The sequence below is a fragment of the Acanthopagrus latus genome, chromosome 15 (genome assembly GCF_904848185.1).
Source record: "Acanthopagrus latus isolate v.2019 chromosome 15, fAcaLat1.1, whole genome shotgun sequence".
Classification (NCBI taxonomy): domain Eukaryota; kingdom Metazoa; phylum Chordata; class Actinopteri; order Spariformes; family Sparidae; genus Acanthopagrus; species Acanthopagrus latus.
Window position 1 is genome coordinate 23,876,608 of NC_051053.1, and position 25,429 is coordinate 23,902,036.

Genomic DNA, 25,429 nt, shown 5'->3' on the forward strand with positions numbered 1-25,429 from the left:
GAGATGTTATTATTTTTCTTTTGACGCAATTTCTAAGGTTTTGTTTGCTGTTCATTGTTATCTAAGTTCATTTTAAAGGGAAGGGCCACACATTTTACACTTTAAGGGTCTTTTGTGAGTACCACTGTAATGCATATGTGTTTGTGTCTCCAGAGAAATCTGCATGTAATCTCATAAATTGCCTCCATTGATTACTCAGTGGCTAAGTTGCATTATGGGTGATGTAGGCCCCAGGTTTTGAAAGGGAGAATGCATGGAATAAAAAAGGGTGATTTCTCTGGTTCTGTAGAACAAAATATTAGCTTTATGGGAAACCACGGATATGCTGAATCTTTACATTTCTATAGGTTCCCTTTTAATTTTAAGTTGTGACGACACTGCATTGATGGTCTGGTTAGATTTAGGCAGAACAAAACACCTGGTTAGGGTTGGGAAAAGATCACAGTTTGGCTTAAAATGCCTGTTTTGTCACCACAAGCATGGCTGTCCCGCTTTCCTGTCAAAAAAACTCCTTCTTCCTTAAAACATATCCAGTGGTTTCAAACTCACTAATGTGCCTTCTCACCTATAAACCCACGATAATTACGTCCACCACCTGATAGGGAATGACAGAACATGTGACGTGAACATAATGTAGAAATGTCTGACAATTACATAGTTTGTGACACATACACAACATTCCCCAAGATCCTTAACATCTTATCGTATCATTATGTTTTCCTTTCAGTCATGTTTTATTAACTCTTTTATTTGGTCCCATTATCAGATGCATCATTAACTGCAACCTTGTTTGACCCACAGACCATAATGCCCCAAACTAGTTTCCTTTCTGGGAATTAATAAAGTTATCTAATCTGATCTAAATATATTTGTCCTTGAACAACAACACTGAAATAGTGTCCAAGTTCAGTGTCTTCAAATTACAGTATATCAAGTGTTATCATAAAAACATATGTTATTTTAAGCTTTCTGGAGGTCAAATGTTACCTAAAACAATTTTCTTGTCAGAGAGAGAGGCAGACAGAAAACATGCAATGACGGTAATCACACCAAGGTCAGCGTTATATGGTTTACAGATTAACCACCAGACGCCCTACAGGCAGGATTTCTAAAGCAAAATGGGTTTAAATTATTTATTAAACCGTGCTTATGTGTTCCACCTCCGCATCGAACATGTACAAGTCACGAATCTGATTATTGGACTTGAGCAGAGTGAAGCTCTGGTGGTTTGTTGATGTCTCAAGGCTATTTGCAGAACTAATAAACAGATGAATGAAATGTTTTGGAACATCAGGGCCATAGGTCGGGTCGACAGCATGTGAATAGGCTTTGGTGTGGATCTGGATCTTGGGGACATTCCTTGTGATTAAAGACTAGATATTTTTGAGAAACAAATATTCTAATTTCTTAAAAGGCACACATACGTCTGCATATCCACAACAGAGAGAAGGCGTGTGACATTTTGCAGAGGGGATTTAAAGATGGAGGCTGCAGCAACAGCTCCATAAAAACCTGCTTGTTCCCAGCTGGATCCACCCAGGCTGCAAATGCAAGCACTCATGGTATGTCAGGTGTTTTGAATGAAAGCAAGCATGAAAGGGCACATGAGGGACGGAGAGTCACACGTGTCTGTGGAGCCTGAATCTCACACATTCACATCAGAGTTCATCAGGGAGGCAGTGGAGCAGAGGAGCTGCCGAAGGTCGAGCTGGTGTTCAAGGTGAGTTCATGTTTTCGTCTGCTGCGTGTCAAAACACAACACTGTGTGGTTCACAGATGTAGCCACTGCTTTCACCCAGATGTGGTTCACGACAGAGTACTGCTGATAATTTCAACTTTTTAATTGATGGTTTTGTGAAACTATGAAGAGAATACAGGGAAATGCAGTCACAATTACACCTAGCCCAAAATAACACCTTCACGCTTTATTTTGCTTAGAAAATATTACAAACCTTAAGATTAATAACAAATTACATTGAAATTAAATGAAAAAACAGACATATTTTTGCTTATTATATTAAAGGTGTGCTATTTTTAATTGATAAATCTGATCATTCTAGCTGTATGTGTATTTACTGTTGGGAAGTGTTGTAAAAAGTAATACAAGTTTAGTAAAAAGTAATACGATTTAGGGGGATTTTTTTATGTTACGAAAAAGTAATGAATTAGTCTATGGACAAAGTAATAATGTAACATAAAACATCACTTTAAAATGAAGATAAATAGTATCATGCAATGTATTGCATTTTGAATGTAAGTTGCTCAACACTGCTTGTAACTAAAGCAATCAAGTAATTGTAGGACATTTCCCTCTGAAATGTAATGGAGTATTATTATTAAAAAGTGTCTCAAGTAAAGTACAAGTGCCTCAAATTATTGCTTAAGTAAAATGCTTAATTAAATGTACTTCGGTCCATCCCATCATTTGTTACTGCAACTTTGATTTCAGCAAACAATCTCTTAACACCTGCGTTTCAGTCCCATGGCCAACAGCGCTTAAAAACTACCAGCCCCAGAATCCTTTGCGGCGACGTGGGTCTCCGCCCACAGCGTACGGCGTGAGGCAGCGAACGGGCAGAAGAGATCAGCTCTGTGTTTACGTTGAGATGCTCACAACAAAGGACAGCGCACCGCGGAGAGCCTGTCATTTAAAATCAAACACCGTGGATATTTTCATTCGCGGTGACCGTTTCTGAGCCACATCTCCAGGAACAGGAGAAGAAAATAACGCTTCATTGTGGCATTTTATTTTCTACGTTGTCTGATTTTTACTTCTTTTTTTTTACTGTTATTATTTGGGGGGTTAACGAGCCCAGAGAGGAGACAAATTAGGACGAAATCTCCTCTCTCTCTCTGTCTTTTTTTTTTTTTTTTAAAAGCCGGTGGTGGAGTGTTAGCTAGCTTGCTAACCTCAGCCAAGTTGTGGGAAAGCCAGGCGGGCAGCAGCAGCAGCAGCAGCTGGTGGACAAGCTAGCAGCTTTAGACAAGCAGCCACACGGGAGACAATACAAGGACTTCATCGGATATATCGCAGTGAGTACACGCTTATAAACCACCTGACCACAGCTATACCGCAACACCGACGTTTAGAGGGCTAATTCGGCTAGCTTGTTATTAACCGCCAACCTGCTGTCAGTTACCACCAACTGGTCAGTTATAACGGCTCATTCGGTGCACGCGCCGAGCACCAGCAGGTAAGTCATGGCAGGATTATCACTGTGTCCTGCATCAAGTTGTCCGCACACACACACACACACACACACACACACACACACACAGACACACACATACATAGTCATGCACCTGTTTCGACTGTCTCTATCTCAGTGGAAATCAGAGGCTCTGCAAAGGATAAGGCTTCTGTTAGACTCTGTGTGTGTGTGTGTGTGTGTGTGTGTGTGTGTGTGTGTGTGTGTGTGTCAGAGATGGAGGTATTACTTTACATCACTTCCAGCCTTCATGCTGACCTGTCACGGTCTGGGTTGTGGGGTGAGGCGGGTGAGGGGGAGGTGGGGGGGTGAGTGAGGAAAGGGAACATTGCCTGATAAGGAATTAAGCAAATGCACAGACTCTTGCCTTTACAAAAGCTTGATTGCCAGTTAATGACTTCCCTCCCCTCCCCTCCTCTTTGCCTCTCCCTCTCTCTATCTCCCATCTTCATTCTCACCCCCCCTCCCCATCTCTTTCTTCTCCTCTCCCACCCTCCCACCTTTCTTTTCTGGACTGATAAGTGTGGTTGGCTGATAGGGATCTGGCTGACTTCCCCTCCCCGCGTTGTAAATGTCACATTACAGACAGACGTGCATTAACTCCATCTGCTCCATCAGGATGCCGCGGGCCTTATTTCCATTGTCAGCTCGTCAACATGATGATTAATCAGGACGTTTTTTGGAAACGCAGGCCAGTGCTTCTCATTCTGTCAGTGACGTTACCTATTAACGACCGAACAACACATACTTTTGTTTGGAACAACATGAATAAGTAAAGAATAAGCGCAGCCGAAAATGAAAATCCAGTTGAGCAGAAAGGAGACAAAGACAAGAAAGCAAAAGGAAATTAGAGTGATGGCACAGTAATGATACTAATGATTTGAAAATAATAACAATAACAACAATGGCAGCAATATGATTGACGATGATATATTTTCATTATACTGTACTGTACTGTAACAACAACAGTAATGATGATAGGAGTGAAGGCACAGTTAAATGAGACACAGGATTAGACACATCCAAAGGCTAACGAGTAAAAGTGTGTTTTAAGACCACTCTTGAAAATGTCAGTAGTCGGGGAGAGTCGGAGAGCGGGAGGAAGACATTAAAGAAACATAAAATGGCTCCATACTGCTTGTTCGGTGTAATCCAACCAACGTTATTTACACCCTGGATGTGTGATTGAGCTCCTGCACACATTTGGGTGCATTTTGGCATGAAAACTTTGTGTATTACGTGTTTTCAAATCGAATTGAGATCTTGGAGCTTCCAGAGACATGGATTGCACAGAATTAGCTCTCTGGAGCCAATATATGTGTATTTTTGGTATTTTATTTTAAGTTTGGGAAAAACGTCCCTTCCGTTTCTGTTGTTACGGAGAATGCTGTTTTGCTGGGAAACTGTAGAAATGTTTTGTCGACTACAAAACATTCCCAGACTTTCCATCGGCATTACTGAATGTTCTCTTTTTGGAGCTTATTCTTTGATACTTAAAATTTGCATTTGCATACTTGTTCCATTTAAAGTCCCTCAAATGCTGAAATTGCACAGCAGCAGTCTGAAAGTGAGACGAAGACAAAACAACAACTTTTGACTTTGTTATTCCTTTTTTTCCCTACTATTTGGTGTGCTTTCTGAAAAATCCCACACAAAGATTTGTGAACAAGATCTGGATCAAGGGAATTATTATGTTGATAAACCACAGCCACAGTGCAGCAAACATACAGTACTCTCTGTATGTTTAGCACTCTGTTGCAACACTATCTCTGAGATTCATCAGCCTTCTGCAAACAAAACCAGTGTAGCCGGCTACACTGAACCTGTCTGGGTCAGTATCAGATCTAAAACAGTGAGCCTGAACTGGTGTTGACTAGAGACCTATACAAGGGTCAAGTTGCAACACTGACACTTGCTAAAACAGTGTTATAAGGGAGGCTGAAGAATCTTTATTATATTTCTGTGCCGACTATTTTAAGTTTGCATTCTAACAGTCCTATAAATGGTGATAACTTCTAGCGTTAAGTGCTGGGAACATCGTGTTTGCACATTTGCACGCATTTGGGTGTGCTCCCAGCCGGACTGTGTGTGTGTGTGTGTGTGTGTGTGTGTGTGTGTGTGTGTGTGTGTGTTCTCCAGCATGGTTCAGAGTCTCAATTTCAGGGAGGAAATCGGAGCTGATGGTGTCAGACAGGAGCTCTGATGTCTTAATGGAGGCTCAGTGCTGCCTGTATCCTTAGTAACCCGGTCTGTGGGGACACAGAGAGGCCTCTCTGTCTCTGCTGAATCTTGTATCTCTGCTGTCCAGGATAGAAAAAAACAAACAAAAAAAACAATTACATTGATTATTTTTAGATTATCTTATTTCAGTTCAAGTTTTTTTGTAGTCTCGTTTAGGCCATGACATTCATTTTAAATACTGAATACTTTACATTTTAGATACTTGATTCAGTAGCATCGTTATTGTTTTAAATTTCAGGATGGAAAAATCTACACTGCAGTGATTGTAGATTGCATTATATGACGGTTTTCATGACTTCTTTCCAAACCTTGTCGTAGGATCAAAGACTGTGTTGCTGCTTAGTACCATCACCCCCCTCCCCACAACCCCTAATAGCCCTTAAATTAATTGAGGGTAAGAATTAATTTGAGGTAGCAAACAACTACTCTGTGAGCAAAAACTAATAGTTAAAGGCAGCAGCTTAACCTTGATAGTCTACCTGCTGCTCTCTGTAGACTGAGCTAAGTGTGAAGTGTGTGGAAACCTACTTTTATTGCATAGTTACTCAGTGGAAACAGATTCAACTTGTAACAACTCGTCAGCCATTGGTGGTTAACGCATTGGTGTTGAGTGTGTATTTTTGAGAACTTTTTGAGAACCAACAAATCAACAACCCTTGTAAACTGTAATGACGTGTACAGGATGTTCGTCATGATGGCAGTCTTTTGATTTGGTGAGTGTTTACGTATCTTTTTTTCATGCGCGTGCCTTTGGTGTGTAGTTTAATCAGGGCGGGCCGCTGAGCTCAGTAGGGATCCAAGGGTTGTAATCTTCGCCACAGCTGAGCAGCAGCTTTCCCCCCACTGTGTGTGAAGAGCTTGGCATTTGCCTCCTGGTCCGGCTTACTCTCCGCTGGGCTGGTAAACAGGCTGAAGTTTGTGGTGGGAGATTACGTCTGTCATGGAAAGTGGGTCAGACAGTGGGCACATTTTTATGGCCTTGTTTCTGCAAGGTAGGGAAAGAAAGCGGAGGGGAGGACATTAAACCACCAGTTTTTCCATAGTGTTGCTTGAGAAAGCGTGAGCTCAGTGCAGTTCTCTCAGGCGGCCCCCGACTCAAGATTTTCCAAGTCAACTAGTAGTCAGTAGATCAAGCTATAATTGACGAGGCGTCACACGTTTGAAGATGTATGTTTTTTGGGCACGCACAGAGCGAGTCATCCAGCTCCAGCACACCTGATTCAAATGATCAGTTCGTCGTCAAGCTCTGCAGAAGCCTGATAAAGACCCAGCCATTTGGATCAGGTGTGTCGGACTCGGGGAAGGGAAACATCTAAAACATGCAGGGCAGGGAGGCCCCAGGAACAGGATTGAAAAAACACCGGCTTAGCTTAATATGGCAAATGCAAATCGGAGGCAAGAGCTTTAAAACATTCCCATAGCATATATCCTTTTTTTAAATCATGCAACTTGTGGTCTGAGTGAATAATAATGACACAGGAGATTGTTTTTGGTTTAAGGAGATTGCAACAAAAGCTGCTGCATGATAATATTTTGCTGTGCAACGGATTTCACATGAGAACTAACACTGAAAGATGGAGGTTTAAAGGCACAGCGTGAATTCAACAACCAGAAAACAACAACCACGTGAAGTCGTTTTCTATATTTTCTGGTAATAACATGTTTCTTGTGGGTTGCTACACATCCACATTATCGTATGAATTATGTAAAGTCTGGCTGTGGAGAAAACACTGTAAATTATTAAAATCTTCAGAGTGATAGCGTTACCACACATGTAAGGACTGGATAGTGAAAGAGGACAATAGAAGGCACATGTGCAGAGAAAGTCCACCTGCACAATAGCTGAGTGCAGATTGCACAATGTTGTGTAGTCCTCTCTTTGTGAGAGGCTCTTCATCACACCATCTGTCTTTATCTCGCTCTTGGGAGACTATTTTTCATTTATTTATTTATTTTTTAAGGAGCTATTTTAGAAGTATGGTCGCGCACAGGGGCTATTGTGGTCATCTGTTCCTTTCCATGACAAAGAACCACAAATGTCTAATTTCTCTCACTGCTTTCCTTATTTATCCTTCACATTTACTCAGTTTGTATTTGTCTCTTTCTTCGTCTCTTTGCTTGGGCTCCTGCTGCCAACACCTGAGTCAGAAAAATAAGGGGCGGGGGGGCTGAAACATAATGAAGCTGTTCATTTCCTTCAGAAAAGCTGTTGGGGAGTTCACAGTCATTTTTGGCAACTTTATTAGCGTAACGGTAAACCAGCTGAATTCATGAATAGGATCCTTATTTGTAAATGTTGGTGGAGTTCAGGGAAGAAAATGTCAGTTGATGTTATGGATGTGTTGACAAAAAAATAGCTGAAACATTACTTTTATTTTGGTGAATGGATTGCATTATACACCGTACTATTTTTGCAGAATCAGCCATTTAAACTCAAATTCAAACGCTGATGGCGGTGGCGCTGCCACGCAAGGGGCTGGCCTGCTGATTCACATCTCAGATGTAATTGGAAAGTATCGAGATAGGTCATAGATGCTGATCACTTCCTACTTTAATTATGTTCTAATGGCAACCTGAGAAAGGCTGACTACTTTCTGTTTTGGGTGTGTTCAACACCTCCGGCCCGACTCAGACCGCAGCCTGTTTCCTGTTCGTAATTTCCCTTTATATAATCAGAATCCTTCGCTCTGACAAGCAGAAACCGAAAGTCATGTTGAGGTGGAACGTACAACTTGAAAGAAAGAAAGTTTTGTGAGGGTTTCTGTATGTGTGCATGATTCTCAAGAAGGATACCAACTCTGTGATTTCCTTGCTGTGAAGTTCATACAGATGAGTGCAGCTGAAAACGTCTGATACAATTTGGTAGCTTCTCTTTTCCACACAGACACATATTCATATGCTCACACAGACCTGTAATTATCAAACACCCCCCCCTTCTCATCGTGCATGATTGCGATTTCCTGCTTCACTTTCGAGCCTTCCTGTCTCAAATGAGCTTGTGTGTACATCCTCACATACACACGTACAAACGGTCAAGTTTGTAAAGTGTTCAGGCTGTGGCCTCCCCGGGGAGCACTGCTGTTTCTGTGAATGCAGAGAAAGACCGGGCGCTGGTTGCTGTAAGAATCCATTAAATAATCAACGTCTGAGAGTCCATGTGCTCAACATAGCAACAGCAGCAGTCGCTGAGGGAGAATTGGCCATCTCTAAATTGATTACATAACATGTGAAACTGTTGTTTACACTGAAGATAAACTTCAAGTCGCACTTAGTTCCAGAAGTCTGTTTTATTTTAAAGGGACAGAGCCCGATGTCTGATGCCAAAACCCAACTCACCCCACTGAAGCCTGAATGCTAGCAGCACTGAGCACCAGCCCGTCTGATTTGGCTGGACAAGAGACTAATCATTACAGACTATGACCAGGTGCAGCACAATTAGTGCTACATAGACTGTTCCCCTTTCAATCCCCAGAGAAACGCAACCATCACCAACACTGCGAGAACCCAAACAGGAACGGATGGTGAACGGAAACATGAATCAGCCTCAAGCGCACAGCTGCAGAAAACCTTTATTCCACCTGATGTTTTCTTGGCTCTGCAATAATATATATTTTTTTTATTTTGGGCATTTCACACATCCATCCTGACTGATTTAAAGTGACATCGCCAAATCATTAGGTACCATAACTTTAAAAAAAGCTCTAAAGCCTGTCTGCAAATGTCATAAATTGGCATTTAAGTAAATTAAAGCAATTTGGTTAGGGTTAGGATTGAGTTAATCTGAGCTCACACACACACACACACACACACACACACACACACACACACACACACACACACACACACACACACACACACACACTGTTCTGCAGTACCATGCTTTGGGAAGGTCACATTGTGGGCTTGTGGACAATCAGGAGATGGGACTTGGCTGTGGAAACTGTTGGTGTGTATGTGTGTTTTTGATTGCATGCCAATATGAACATACACCCATGCACATTTCGTCCGGTCATGTTTGTGTACATTTTGTCCTTGCGTGCATGACTGCACACATGTGCCCCGCCACATGCATCAGTTTGTGATCCTGTGTGCCACACATTGCTTACGTGTTAGACTTCGCATGGGCCCGTGTCTCCACCAACAGTGCTGTTTGTTTGCCGGTGTTCATACGCTGTGTTCTTCCCCCTGAATCATTGATGAGAATGTAATTCGAACGCCGGCCCTCCTATTTCTTCCCCTACCTTCTGTCATCAGTTAGCCTCCTCCCAGTGCCGCTTACAGGAAAACCAGTACACTGCTCTGACAAAGCACATTCAGCAGACCTGGAAACAGAAAAACAAAATGGACAAAGCACCATAGAAACCAAAATCTGCATTAACTTTTCCAGTTATACAGTATTTACACTTAATGAAAGAAAAGGGAGTCTTATGAGTACCAGTAAACTGGTTGGGCTTGAAGTTGAGCAAATAGTTGTTGAGAAAAACTATTACGTAAAATGTTTTATTGTCAGACATGTGAAATATATTTCTGCCACTAAGTTTGCTATTTAGCCACTTTTCTAATTCTCTTAGACAGCCTAAGTTGGATATTGGGATCTGATTCACATTCATGTGTCAAAGAATATTCACAGGAAAAAACAAAACAAAAACAGGAACCATGACTGCTTTTAATGCACTTCCTGCACTGCTTTTCTTAGACAGTACAGTGAACAGCGGAAAAAAGGAAACTTTAGTTTGTTGTGAGTCAGATTCACCGCATTTCTCAGTGAAATTAGTACATGACTGATGTTTTTCAGTCCACTGAGCCTCCAAACAGGCTGAGACAGGACACAGGTCCAGTCATCCAGCGACTCTGACTCAAACTGAGGACCCTGAGTGTTCCTGCATCCAGGAGTCTGTGTAGATCCACAGTCTCTTGGAGCCTCCACAGCAACCAGTAGTTTGTTTTGATGAGTTAATTTAATTCTCAGCAGGAGTTTGGCGCCGAAGGGCCTGACTCCAGTCTGCTTTTTTTGGAGTGCATGGCAGAGGTGCGAATGCACCAGGATAGACCTGGTCCCGTATGCACTTAGCATACTTTTGAAGTCAAAAGTGAGTATTTTTCTTAAGGGGATCGTTGCCTCGGTTGACCTGTGATGTTCACAGCTGAAGTCGGTCAGAGAGGTGTGATGTGTGTTAGCTTCTCAGCAGCTGTGGAGACGTTTCAGCATGTGTCCTCATGTGTTGGTTTTGTCAAGTATGAGGCCCGATGGCTTTTGATGCCATCTTCATCTGCTTTCAACAACACAGCTCGGGTTTACATTCCCCACCTTGTTTCTAATGTTCAAGTCCTTTTCCTGACCCGCTCCACATATTTCATGCCTTGCTGTTTATAGCTGATGAGTGTGAGTATTGTTGTGGCAACGCTTCCTCAGGTCAAGTGCTTGGCGTCTGGCTCAAGTGGATTATTCTAATCTGCCTCGTTACTGTCTACTTTTTTTCCCTTCATAGTCACAACTACAAAAGTAGTTCAGCTTGGCTTATTATTTCCCACTTCTGTATCCGTGTAGACTAGGTGTATTGGTAACAGCACATAGGGAAGTGGTCTGCTCTGCGTACCAGTTTATAAGCCCTGTGGTGTAGGCTAATGGTTACTCCAGAGAGCCCAGACACCACAGAGTGTGGATGTCCCGTAATATGTTTCAGTAAAAAGGGTGATAAAAAGCGACAGATGGGCTCAAGCTAATTAATTTTTTATCCGCCATGTTAGAGAGCATGTGTGCACCATCCTGAGGAAGCAGGCTGATCGTCACACAGTATGTCTGCAGTTTATTCACATTTACAATTGTGGCATTTGGCAAACTCTTTCATCCAGATTGAATTACAGAGCTGCTCAACTTTCATGATTCAGACAAACAAAACAAAGTCGCACCCAGTGAAGATATATATGCATATGTATACTTTATTTATTTGATGGAAGTCATATCCTCCTGGTGATTAGGTGGCCACAGCTAGAAGCAAAGATGATGAATATACTTGCCAGCTTCCAGTCATCTTTGTGGTTTAGTTTACTCGAAGTTTCTTAGGGCCCTGATGTGCCTGAATGTCAGGGCTGTCGGTGAGCGTCTGTGACCCCAGTTGTTGCAGTGTGTCCTTCACTGTTCGTCCCTTGCCAGCAGCTTTTTGTCTGATTGAGCACGTAGATTTACCAGCGGAGCACATCAGTGGGAGAAATCCTGCAACCATATTCTCGATAAGAAGGCAAACATCATAAGTTTAATAGTTTTTCCATTGAAAATGAAAATCAAGATCCAAAAGTGGTCATTCCCACTAATCGTGGGATTAATGGGAATTGATGTTTTAATTCTTTAGTTACGCAAAAATGGCAACAACATGCTGCCTCCACCTTTTCAAATGTGAATTTATTGCTCTTCCATGGTGGAAAGCTGAATATTCTCAGGTTTTAGATTTTTGTTTGGACTAAAAAGACCTTTGTGAAACACAACTGTTAGCTCCTGAGTTGTAGACGTGACCACAACTACTGGTTTGCTCTTCTTTGTATAGAACATTGCATACTTAATATTTTTTCTGGCTGTTTCTACGTGTTTTGAAGGGTCATGATCAGATTGATTAAGACAAGTTAAACCTGAACTAACACCTTCTGTCACCAGTGTCCTCCATCTTCAGTGTTGTTGTCCATCTTTTGTGTGTTCCCACTGTTATTTCGTCCTTCCTCTCAGGCAATGTGCCACGAGGGTTCATGTGATTCTGCCATACAGTGTGTTTCCATCCATCTTGGTGTAAATAACGGACCACACACACACACACACAGACACACACAAAGACACACACTGGAGCAAGTCTCCAGGGACCACTGAACATGAGAAGTGTGCGCCTGTCTGTGAGTGGGCAGGGAATTGGGACTCGGTATATGTGCATCGACACGCTGACTGTGTGTAAATCACTTCGGAGTGGAGCAGCTACAGGCATGTCTGAGGCTAGGCAGAAATATTCCTGTGTTCCCGGTCCAGTATATGTACCGCTTTAGGTAATACGTAGAATATCAAAATGAAGACACACATGAAACACAGTATTATTCTGTTTTTATTGTCTAAGCTGCTCAGCATCTTATGATGAGGGATGAGGCAATCCATTCTTGGCTGTATTGATAATGCAGTCTTATCTGTCTGTGTACACTCAGCTGAGCTCCAGGAGATTTAACTCACGCTACATTAATTTTCTATAACGTTCTCATCAGCAGTCATAAGGTCCACTGTCTGTTTTATAGTTCCTCCAAATGGAAAAGGGATTACTTGTGCCAGCACACACACGTTGTGGGTTTATTTTGAGACGGTAGATTGGAGTTTTTGGGTGCTCTGGAGTGTGAATGGAAATGAGTCTGATCATATCCCACTGGACGTCAGGGAGGACGGTCGCCAGCTACAGACAGATGGAGAGATCATGAGCTAGTTACAGTCACATGGAAGCACATAACCAATCAAACAAAAACTCTGAATGTTCAATGAGAAAAATGAAGGATAAAAGGAAAATCTGTCGGAGCCTATTTTTGGAATTCACTTCACACTGTTGACAAAGAGTGTGAGCAGACTCAGAAATTAACACCAACACTTTGCCGAACACTGGCAGGTTTGAGATTTTGTCTCAACGTGTGTGATCCAGGTAGTTTGCTTTGGAAAAATTTAGTTTCAACCATCATGAGGATGATCATCGTTATCAGTCATTCTCATTTTAATTGTGTCATTTCCTGTTCTGCGTTTGCCTTACTGACAACATCATAGCAGCAGTGTGGAGACTTTTCAGCATATTTTTATGATTATCAGGATAAGATCGTGAATCACAATCATTTTTGCCACGATAAATGTGACATGAATTTTTGTCCAAATCGTCCCATTCCTAGTTTGAACACTGTTAGAAAACATTTGGGATGATTTATGTAAACAAGTCAACAAAATATATAACAATGGTTGTAGTTTTTTAGACATTTTAATGCAGAAATGTAACCAAAATGACCAAAATATAAGGAATAAAAACTTTCAACTATCTAGAAATGTCTCTGGATGACTCAGGAGCTAATCTGCAAGTTCCAGAAAAGAAGTGTTCGAAGTTGTCAAGTCGAAGTTTTGTTCATGGCTTTAATGATCAAGACACCGAGCTAAGTAGAACCCTTCTGTTAAGGACAAATGCACATATGTTTGCACACTTAAATATATCACAAAAATATTGGAAATAACAGGAAAACCATGCTTCCCATCCTTCTTTTCGCTTTTCTTCTCATGTTCTGCATTGCCAGTGCCATCTGTTCATGTTCATTGATTGGACAAGTTCGCCCCAAAGACAGAGACAGAGTGGACGATAAGAGAAAGGAGAATCTGGCGTCAGGTTTGCCGGCTCCCTCTTCACCACGCGGATCAGTTTCCGAGTCATCGAGCATCTAATCCTCCCAGTGTGCAAACCAATACCTCACCACTGATCCGACCGTGCAACTCTACACACTGGAGACCAGACCCAGGCCGTCTGAAAACACGCTCCCCACCACACAAATGCACTCACAAATTCAATTCACGTAAATTACAAATTTCTGCTGATGTACACAAACACACACAGACACACACACAGACAAACACACAGCTTCCTAGCCTCAAACGGAAATCTCAAAAATACTCACCCATAACTTTTAGGGTTCACACATGCTTTGACTTGTTATTGAGTGTTTTTAAGACTAAACAGTTTTTAGACAAGAACCACTTACAAGGATGAGGTTTATGGTCAGACCCAGCAGTCCTCCCTTTTCCTACAACCGTAAAACCTCCAGCATGATGTGCCGCTTAATGCTCCGGTTTAGTCACCATTTTGGAAAAAACAATAAAAGACATTCCAAGAAGCTGTAGGAGCCTTTCATCCCATGCTCTTTACTTCGTTCGAGCCCATAAACTGATGACCGATATCCAGATCCACAAGGCTTTTTTTTTCATTCTGTCATTTTTGTCCTGCTTTTTAGCATCAAACTGACCTTACATTTAGTCGAGAGAGGTTTTTTTTTTTTTTTTCTGCTGATCTAACAATTTATTTAGAGTTCTTACTGAGACAAACATCATGTCAGCTGTACTTAGAGGTAAAGAGGAAGCAATTAGTCCCATCCACTTAGTGAGAGTTGGCTCAATCAGTTCTGGCCCACAGGCTGAGGTACTCTTTCCTGAACGAGAGATCATAATCTGGCAGAGATGTCATTATATAATTTTGAGCGGAGGAACGTGTGGTCTTTGTGAGCCGAGGACTTGGTGGCGAGTTGACTCTCCCACCAAGCAGCTGGTGTTTGTCACGGGAAGTTGAGGTTTCTGGTTTGAGGCATTGACTCCTGGAGGTCCTCACAGAGATAAACTCTGCAGTCAAGCAGCTGAATGCTGTTTTATTTTATTTTTTTAATTTCTGCTCTGTATGATGGATGATTGGAGAAATTTTAGGCTAATTGTAGATGTTTAACTCCACCCTTTGAGTTGACAGTGGGGTCTCTAACTGAGGTTGTTTTGTAGTAGTTCAAGAGCCTTTTTATGATGTTAAAATGACCAGCTCATAGAGGGCTGTACCCCTTCGCCCCTCTCTGATTAAAGGTCTTTAAATATGGAATTTATTCATAGCAATTACATTTTGACAAAAGTTAATTTTACACTGTAATACTCCCCTAATTGACTCTGTCCTTTGATGTATTCTCAGCATCGGATGACTAATGTCAAGAAACTAAAACTAAAAAGAAAAACTTGCATGGTTCTCATTTTCATTGACGAATCTTCAAGAGAAATCTGTTTAATTTAGTCCAATTTAAAGGGTACCGTAAACCGCCAATCACAATCATTCTTGATTAATTTGTTTGACACAGCATGGCCTACTTTGGTAGTTTGATAAAATGTAATTTCCTACCAGGTCACCCCAATCATTCTGTAACCATTCATGCTTGACAAAAGCTTTCATATCCCAATATACATCGCAGAAAACCAAAATATTCCAATATCGCAGTCCCTTAGTTCGAGGCACATAACACTGCTCCATATGATGACTTTAATTCACATTGTCATCGTAGCAGAAGGTTGAGTATAAACATTTCTTTTTCCATGGATTGAATATTGTGCTGTTGTACTTTTCCTTCACAGGGTTACACTTGAAGACCTTTTCACTTTCACCTCACTTTCCACTGGGGTTTGTTAGAGCAATCACGTCTTTTCCCTCGAGGGCTTGTTCCTGGAGGCCACTCTCACTCAGCTCAAAGACTTTGACGGCTTTCCAAACAGGACAGGGGTTAAGTGGGTTGGAGTTCCTGTTGGAGTAGGATTTTGACAAAGGAAGCTTTTGAGGTAGATCAGCTGAGCATGCTCACTCCTACTGTGTCTTTAACCTTTTAACCATCTGCCCAACCACTTGCTTTTCTCAAGCTGGTGCCCTGCTGGGTTCTTTGGGACATTTTGTCAACAGGAAAAACCCTTTTGTTTTGCCCTCATTGATGCTGAGTAATTTAACCATTAAGGTTAGCAACTCAAATAGAAATAGAAACCTGACCTCAGTGTCAGAGGAAGCAAACGTGGGTGGAAGCAGGCATCCCACTGGCATTACCTTAAACCACTATGTTACCATTAAAGCTTTGTGAATTGTACTGGAAAGTCGGAGGACACCCACAGTCTCTCTGATGTAGTTAAGTGATATGTTTCTTACAGTCAGAGGATACCACTTCCACGAACTGAACTAAAACTGAAACTTAACTATTTTTTCATGATTGAACTGATTTGAGACTTTTAGTAGTAGATAGTACTGGGAAAATAAGCCCAAAGTGAAAACCTTTGGACTTTTCGTCAAACCAACAGTCCAAATCCAAAGTTACAAGTTAAAAGCAACTTAATCTCCCATTTTAAAAACTGGGATCAGTGAACGTTTAGCATTTTTGCTTGATATATAACTCTCAACAACTATTTAATAATTGATTCTAGATTGATTTTTTTTCAGTCAATTTTGTAATTTGAATATAACTTTTTAACCTGTAGTTTATGCTCACCTGAGTGCAAAAAAGGCAGAGATGTTGGAAGCGAAGATTGATGTTTTAATATTAAAGCATTAAAGTTTACTTAAGTAGCTGTTAGCATGTCCAATTTGAAATCTACTCATGCATGTACAGATGCCTTATGCCAGATTACTTGGACACTAGTGATCGATACTTGATTTTTGTAGCCAGTGCCGAAATTAATTACCCCAAGCATATTTTTCTGGATTACAATCCCTGAAAACAATTTCATATCAGCCATCATAAATGCCTGATACTGATATATCTGTGATAGGTCGATATTATCTGCCAACCCACATCACCCAGGTCATATAACGCAGATGCTTTGAAAACATGATGATTCTCTGGCAGGTCCTTACATTATGAGGAGCGTTAACTTTCTATGATTTCTAAGTTGATGAATAGACATTTATCTGCAGTGGACGTCACAGACTGAATCTAGAAATGTGTTTATCATGTCTGCATGCTCAGATTTGATTGAGTTACAGTATGCTGCTGTTGTTGTTAGCCATGTTAGTGAGTGTGCTACAAGAACAATAACTGCAGATACTAAGTTCCCAGCCTGCACCTTTCCCACTTTTCCCTCACACAATGTCTTTTCCTCACGCCTCACCCTTTGCCTCCCCTTCTCCCCGACACCCCTGTAGAAACACGCCTTACAGTTTGAAAACCTCTGTTGTAGATTATCTCACAGGTGGCACCGTGTTGTGCCAGGTGAATAATCTGTCTTAAATCCCTCTCTGCCCAGTTCATGACAGCACACATTACTCAGTATTCTTTGAAAATGTTCAGACTCTTTTATCGCAGACTTGGCTTTTGGCACTTGTAACTTCATCTGACCGGTACTGTTATGTAACTGAGCACCTAACTGTAAAAGTGACATAACAGCAAGAAGTTTAAGTCCCTCCTTGTCTCATCTAACATCTATTAGTGATGAAGTGATTGAGCTGTTTGTCACATGGGATGCAAAAGATGAAAAGACTGAAGAGTTTTTGGACAATTGTTACTGTAAGCTTTGTGGGTTTCTGCTGCTCAGCATTGAACAGCTGGGATCCTCAAAGACTTTCGCATAGGGAAGACGAAAGGTGTGAAAGCCTCAGAGTGTTGGAGGATGTGGTGAGAGCTAATAATACTGAGATGATTAGGTATCTGATCTGGTGACCTTCTTGATAAAGGGCCACACCAAAGATCACAGCAGCCACAAGAAAGAGGAGGACCTCAGTTATTTCCTCACTGTGGTTTGTAACCCAACAGGCAGAAAATCTGTCTATCTCTGAGTGTCCTTCAAAAACAGAAGAAGTGGAAACGTAATTTGCAGGTTTCAAACACATTCTGAAGACGGCTGGTAGTACTCCAGCGTTTTTAGGAAAAGAAACTGCTGGTAAAAACTAAATTATTAGAAGAATTTCACGTTGAACCTCGACTCCCATGTGTTGTGTTTTCACCTAGCAGCAGGTGTGCTTCACATTAAATAGGTCCACAGAAAGCCAGAAACATGTCATCCTCTCTGATTCTGTGCCAGGCGTCTGTTATTATTTATTGATCCGATGACCCACTTTACCGGGAGGGTATCATTACCACTTTCCCGTAATGAAGATGTCACACTGTGTAGGAGGTCCCGGGTTTCTTTTCCATCTAATCAAACTCCGTGTCCGTCCCCATGGCTCGGCGCCGGATGTAGGCACGGTTTGAAATTGATGCTGTTTGAAGTTTTTGATTCAACTCCTGTTGTCTTATGTCCTATTTTATGTGTGTTTACAGTAAAGCAGGGGGATTTTTGATTTTTTTCTTTCCACTTTATATCAAAAGCTCAAAAGTTTAAAGAAGGCTTAAAAGTAAAACCGAAACAAGCAGGTGACCTGATTTGTTGGTTGTCTTCTTTGGTTATTATGATTATTGTTTTAGTAGTTTTTAAGTAAAAAACCCAAATCTTCCCAGCTTCTCAAAGCAGAGGTGTACTGTTTTTCTTTGTCATATATGATGATATGATATATATGTTATAGCTTACCTTCAAATAAGGAAGTGGAATACACCGTCTCAGGCCCTGGCAAAATAAAATTAGCAATTTTCACTACGTCTGACATTAAAGTTGCAGCCCTACTTATGACATACCTCGTTCAGCACTTACGTTGTATGGATATCTACTCTGTTGATGTTTATTGATTGTCTGGGAATTTCTGTGAAACTTTGAAAACTGCATGTTTAAGTCTGATATATAAGCTAAGGCTGCAACTGATGATTATTTTCATTGTTTGTGGATATGTTGATGATTTCCTAATTGAAATAATCAATCGTTTGGTTTATAAGATGTCAAAAAATGGAGAAAGATCTCCATCAGTGTCTCCCAATGCAAGAGACGATGTCCTCAGTAGTTTTGTTTCGTCCACAACCCAAATATATTCAGTTACGTGTCATGGAGCAGTAAAGAAACTGGAACATATCCACTTTTACAAAGCTGAAATCCAAGAATTTTGGCCTTTATATAAAAAAAATTGCTGAAATTGGTTTATTGTTTATCTAAATAGTCGGTGATCAAGTATCATCTTTCTTGTCCTTTTGGTGTCAGGTCTGGAAAGTGCTTCTTGGCTGTTTATGCATCAGGACCTACATTTTATTATGCATTAGACTTAGCAGATCGGTAACCAGCACACTGTCGTTCCTGTTGGAGTGTCTTCTGACCCATTTTTATTTGCTGATACACCAGTCGAGAAACACTGCCTCAGGTTGATTTGTTTGTTTCCATAGAGCCATGCCTTGTGATCCTAAAAGTGTCACCCTTTGACTCATGATACCACTTCGCCTTTTCAAACATTAAACACCCTTAAACCCAATATGGAAGCGTTGTGCAGCGGCGACCTGGGCGATTGATGCAGAGTCTGATTGCCTGCTGCATGGCAATGTGTCGCTCTTTGGCACACATGTACGCTAAATAGGACAGTTTGACATGTTGGACTGCGGCTCAGCTGGCAATACATTCAAAAGAGAAGTGCAGCTGTTACCCTAATTCTCTGTTAACATGAAAGCTACAGTTTCTGTGCATGTTTTCTTCTGCCTGTGTGCGTGTTTGTTTGTTTGTCACGTGTTGTGTAGCCAGTGGGAAGGGCAGGTGTCATCCCTGCCTCCTTGCAGTTAAGTTTTACGGGGGATTTTGTAAGTGTGAGGTTGCTGTTCCTGCTGTCAGCAGCACGCTGTTACAATCCCTGACCCCGGCCAGCGGAGTCAGCCTCGCTGAGCTCTAGATCTATTGTTGTAGCACTGTGTGTCTCGGTAGCTAAGCAGCAGTTGGCACGCGGCCACACCGAGCTCTGTGTCATGCAGGGTTGCAGAGGCCGAGAGCTTACTCACACACACACTCACACACTTAAAAAATGATATACACACCCATACGTATAGCACATGTGTACAAGAGATGCCAACTCTGAGCTAATTCCTGAGCCATTTTAATGATCAGCAACGCATGTTTTTTCCTCAATGAAAGCCTCATTTACACAGTTGACATAGCTGGTTTCACTGCATAATCTGTGTGAGGTTATTATTGTTAATATAAAATGTGGATTAGTGTGGCTCTGAAAATTAAGATTGGTATTAGTGTGAAGGAAATCCTGGTCTCCTAACGTTTAAGATTAATGTTGAGCATTTCCCTGCAACACATCAAACTCCTGAACATACTTTTGGTTGCTTTGCATAAATGATGCTCCACAAAATAACTGTTAATTGTAGGGTTGCAAACACATGAGATTCTGCAATAATAAAATAATCAAAGGGCCTTGCAGAGGTGAAATTTATGTGTAGGAATTTTACTTTGTTTCCTCCGAGCAAACAGGTAGAAACACCATCTGCTTATTCAACACTCCTTTTCCATGTTTTATCATCTTCCTGACATAGTATATTTTATTGTACAAGCATCAGGTTTTTCTCTTGACTTCTCATGGAAACCATAACTATGTACACAGTTGTCTTAAAGTAAATTCCAGAGTCCTCTTTGTAAAGTAAAAATGCGATCAATGCCGAGATGAGACTGAAACCTTCAAAAAGTGGTCTTAAGACCGCTGTCAAGATCATAACATTGTAGAAAATAACATGATATTATGTCCTGACAGACATTAAACTGGACTTGACTGAGAACATTAATATGGTAAAATTTTAAATCATAGTATAGCAACCGTCAATTTTCATACCGCGGTGTACCTTGAAACTGTTATATTTATGCAAATGTAGTCTGGTCCAATATGAACATTCCCAGTGAGAGGTGGTTGAGTGAGCTGATGTCCTTGTGCTTCGCAGGATGTGTGGTTGAAGAATGGGGGAGACCTGGCCTCTGGAGTGGCGGCTGCTGTCTTTTTTTGTTTTTAATAGTAGAGTTGAGACAGAGAGATAATTCAGCGCTCTGGACATGTGTTCAATAACAGGACGCACCGCTCGGAGACTTATTTTGCTTCAAGTCCTCGGCGTCTGGATCTATAGGTGGAAATCAATTCCTGGCAAAGTCAGCCAACAGCTCCCTCGACACTACTCACTGTGTGCACATGTGAGTGTGTGTGTGTGTGTGCAGAGAGGACCTCACATGCACACACTTAAGAGCATGTGTTTTAGTATGCATTGACAATGCTGCATGTGTGCCTGTGTGTGAGCATGTGGGATTAACCCCCTCTGTAAGTGGAGCAGGTGGGGCTCAGGCTTACATCCATTTTGCAGTTTAAACACACTCGTCTTCACCTCCCCCTTCTTCCAGGTCCTCCATTTTAATATCCTTGCCTCCATCCAGAATAAATCATCCTTCCCTCCATCCCCAACATCACTCTCCTCCTCCTCCATCAGGAAAAAGCTGAAAAGATTCACAACCTTTCTAACTAAAATGTGTTGAACCCTTAGCTGCGCCACCTCCATCCTCTTCCCTCCCTCTCGCTGTGTGTGATGAAGCTGTGGACTATAAACAGCTGTACGTTTTCTGATTTAGTGGTGTGATTCACCAAAAATAGATCCAACACAATGTTAACACTTCAGGAGCAAGAGTTAAAACTCAGAAGTGTTCCTGCTTCAAGTGTGAGGCTGTGAAACAGTTTTAATGTTAGCATGCATGAGCAGGAAGGCTCTCAGTGAGCAGGTAGGCTCTCAGTGATATGTCGTTGTCAATCATAAATTACAGTACAACAGCATGTTGCAGTTGTGTATCATTCACTGTGGTTTAGTGGGCAGATATGTTATCGTCATTTCCTCACTTTCAAACATCGACATCTAGAAGTTTTTGACAATCGAATGAAAGACCCCACACACAGATGTTTTTGGTTCTCTCTGTCAGAATAATAGTGTGCTCAGCTGTCTCCACTGTGAAGTGTTCAGTCCTTTTTAAGCCTTTTCATCAGATACGTTGCTGTTGCTAAGACTTTGTAGCTGTTAGAGGCCAAAGACGGAAACTCCACAATTGACCGCAGCGTATCAAACTTGGTCAACCCCTGAGCTCAGCTGCGACACTGTAAGCACCCTGTAGCTTCCTGTTTTGGTGTGGGAACTTTTGTGTGTGTGCACCCACAGTATTCATGCAAAGAGGTAACCTCCTTACAGGACTCCAGTGAGCATGTGGGCTGGAGGTGTGACTGACAGATTGGTCAAAGAGATTGGCATAATGTGTTGTAGGAGTTGCACTGGCATTAGACAGAGCTCTGCAGCATTCGTACTGTTTGATGGCAGTAAAATCTCAGCACAAGATTGAAGCGATACACTATAGCTGGACATTTTTGAGAAATATATTTATTCACTTTGCTGAGAAGATCTACATTATTCTCACGTCTGCCCAGAAAGAGCGAAACTGAAACCAGAACATCATCAAGAACGAAACCTGGTTCAAAATCCTGTTGATGTTTAGTTATAACAGAAATACCAACAAACACGGCATCGGAACATGATCTTACACATCAGCATGTTGTGTGTTATCTAATATTGTTGTTTTTAGTGGCCTAAAGAAAACACCATTCCCCATTAAGCCTTAGATCTTCACAAGCTTAATGTCACGTGTTGATAAAACAGAAGAGTCCGTGGGTGAGTCGCAGCTAGCTCAGACATGTTTGTAATAACACCAGGACAAAGAGGAGCAAACACTGTAAAACCTTTCAGTCAGCTGTGACTGCAGCTAAAGAACTACATGAACTTTGTCTCCCTTATGTAAGAGGCTACAGCCTGTAGCCTGTTAGCTTAGCTTAGCAATTAAACAATGCCAATTACTGTTTTCACAATTCAGATTCTGTATGAAATAAACAAGATGTAGCAGATTCATTAGAACGCTTTAGACACGTCTTCATGCTAAGCTAAATCTGCCATGCATGATGAAATGATTTGAGTTTGTTGGGGGGAAAATTTTCCAGGTTGTTGCTAAACAATCAAAGGACATCTGGTAAAGTTTTAAAATGTCTGCTGAACACAAGCGTCTCAATATATGTTTGTCATTTAAGGCCCTGATACGCCAGACTGACAGTCGGCAGTTGGTCAATGTCAGGGTCGTCAGAGAACATCTGTGGGCTCTAGTTGTTGCAGTGTGTCCCGCAACGTTGGCACTGGACCTTATCGGAGGCTTTTTTGGCTGATTGAGCATGTTGAATCAGCGGCACAGCCTGTCAGCGAGAGAAATTACCCTGATTGGAGAAAAGAAACGGAAAAAGTGAGAGCCCCTTGAGCCTGTCGCTGTAATATCCATGATTTTACCCATTTAGTGCAATTTCTCCTTATATTTCTCCCCTTTGCTTCTTTGCCAGTGCTGTTTGCAACAAGCTGTAGTCTTTGCAATTTGTTCAAGTGGAGCTTTTTGGCCAAGACCCAGGCGACAGTCAGCCTTCTCTGCTGTCGGTTTGGTGTTTCTCCCTGGACATTTGGCATCAGTGAAGTGAAGAAAACATAAACAAGGCCTATATAATCGCTCAGCTCATATGTTTTCATGTATATATTGTCAGTTTTTGATGCTTCACTAATGCTTATACAAACATTTCCTTCGTCCATATTGAATAATGCTTATGTCTGACATTATGTCTTAAATATGCACTTGGAAGGCCTCTATATGAACTTCTCCCACTCGGTCTGATGGGACTATATCCGCCTTCCTGCTCTTCAGTGCTCAGTGAGTTTATAACTGTCCCCCATCCCCGCTCATCATCAAAACACTTCACTGCCAATGCTTTATTCATATGTGGTTTACATTCTCTTAGCAGAAGGGCACTCTGGGAATTGTAGGAGATAAATTCAGCTTGATATGAGGAAGTGAAGTAATGAGACAGTACATCGTATTTACTGTATATCCTGCTTTTTTGTGGAGTGAGTGGGAAAGAGGGGAGCATAAACGAGAAAGGTCGTGAGATGAACTTCAACTCATGCAAGATATCCTTGAGTTGTTTTCACAGGAAGTCCGTCCTCTCTTCTTCTCATGCCGTCTTCTCTCTCGAATGCTTTCTTTCTCTGTTCATCTGATTTCCTGTGTATTTAGAAACGATGTGTGTGTGTGTTTGAGTCATTCTGTAAAGTCAGCAACCACCTCACTCAGCAAACAGAGTAATTCTCGTGTACTCCCGACCATCGTCATGTCTGTTGTGTTCTGATAAAGTTCTTTCTAATTTTGATGTGCTTTAGATTGTTAGGAGTTGGAAGTGTGTCATCATAGAGGTCCCATCCCTCCCTTTTAAAGCAGTCAATCATAGTGGCTAGATCAGTGCCAAATCTGAACAGACATACATTTGAAAGATCCACAAATTAAAGGCTTGTTAGACACCAGAAATCTGCACACCTGCTTGAAATAGTGTGAGGGAAACTGTGAGGTCCTCTTAGATACACAGAATGAAACATCAGCCAAATTAAAGTAAAACAAAATTAGAATTAAATTTAGAAAACACAGCTTTCAGATTTGTGTTTGAGCCCTCCTTCTTCCAAAAAACTAATCTTTGTGTTAATCTTTTCTTTGTTGCTCTGCAGGGCAGGACAAGTGGCGCTGCGAGAGACGGACACATGAAGCATGAGAGGGTGGAGCTGAGGCTCAGCTGACCCTTCCCCTTCCTTCTCCTCCTTTCCCCCCGTGCTCCATTCGATCAGCACCCTCCCCCCCTCCTCCCTTCCCCTCCTTTCCCCTTCCTGTCTCCCTCGCCCGGTTGGATCTCACCTCCCCTCCTCCTCCGAGCCTCAATCAGTCGAGCCCGATGTACTCCCCGGAGCAGGAAAACATCTCCACCACCGCCTCCACCAAAGTGCCAGTGAAGTATGGAGAGCTCATTGTGCTGGGGTAAGCAACAAATGATGCTAATCACATCCAGGACAGCCCTCTGTGAATGTGTCCTTTGTTTTTATTTTTTATTCACAGTGACTTCAATTGATCAAATTAGATTAGTGTGGGTTTTTTTTTAAAAAAATCACAAAGTTCCTGTGACTCTAAAATAATGATTTTCAGGAGAAGTGATTTAGTGGTACTGTAGATGAGCTGCTCAGGTGTAAATAAAATTATTTTGGGGTGCACAGCTGTTTAACTGACTGACAACAAGCGTACACTCATTAAAATCTCAGGCATATAGTAGAGTGCATACCTCCACCAAGGCCCATCAATCCCCTCAAATCAATCAAGCCAGTTTCATTATAAAATATTTTTTTAAATCCAATATATCCAGATTTTTGGGCATCTGCATAACATTGGACTCACTCCTAGATACCAGCCACCTAAATTCACATGATTTTTTCAGTGATCAAAAAATGGCTTTGGAAGTGTTTTATACAAAGATGAATGCATTTGTCAGACCTTAGAGACACAAACAATGCATTCTAGTTCTTTGAAAGGTCTTTGAAAATGGGTCTTTGAAAGGATATCTTGCAAATGCAAATGCAAAAAAAAAGCAAATTCGGTCATTATCTCCTCCCCCTTATGCTGATGGAGAGTCAGGTGAAGTCTTGAAGTCCACAAAATGTTCCTGTAG

The 25,429-nt window shown here is 41.6% G+C and overlaps 1 protein-coding gene across 1 annotated transcript in view; it reads left to right on the forward strand.

The window, feature by feature from the left end:
* Positions 1–2,558: 2,558 nt before the first annotated feature.
* Positions 2,559–25,429, forward strand: part of peli1b (pellino E3 ubiquitin protein ligase 1b) — a 41,414-nt gene continuing 18,543 nt past the window's right edge. Inside the window, exons 1-2 of the mRNA XM_037123829.1 lie at positions 2,559–3,033; positions 24,444–24,747. Of these exons, the coding sequence (XP_036979724.1) occupies positions 24,665–24,747 (83 nt within the window). The 5' untranslated portion in view covers positions 2,559–3,033; positions 24,444–24,664. The remainder of the gene's footprint in view (positions 3,034–24,443; positions 24,748–25,429) is intronic.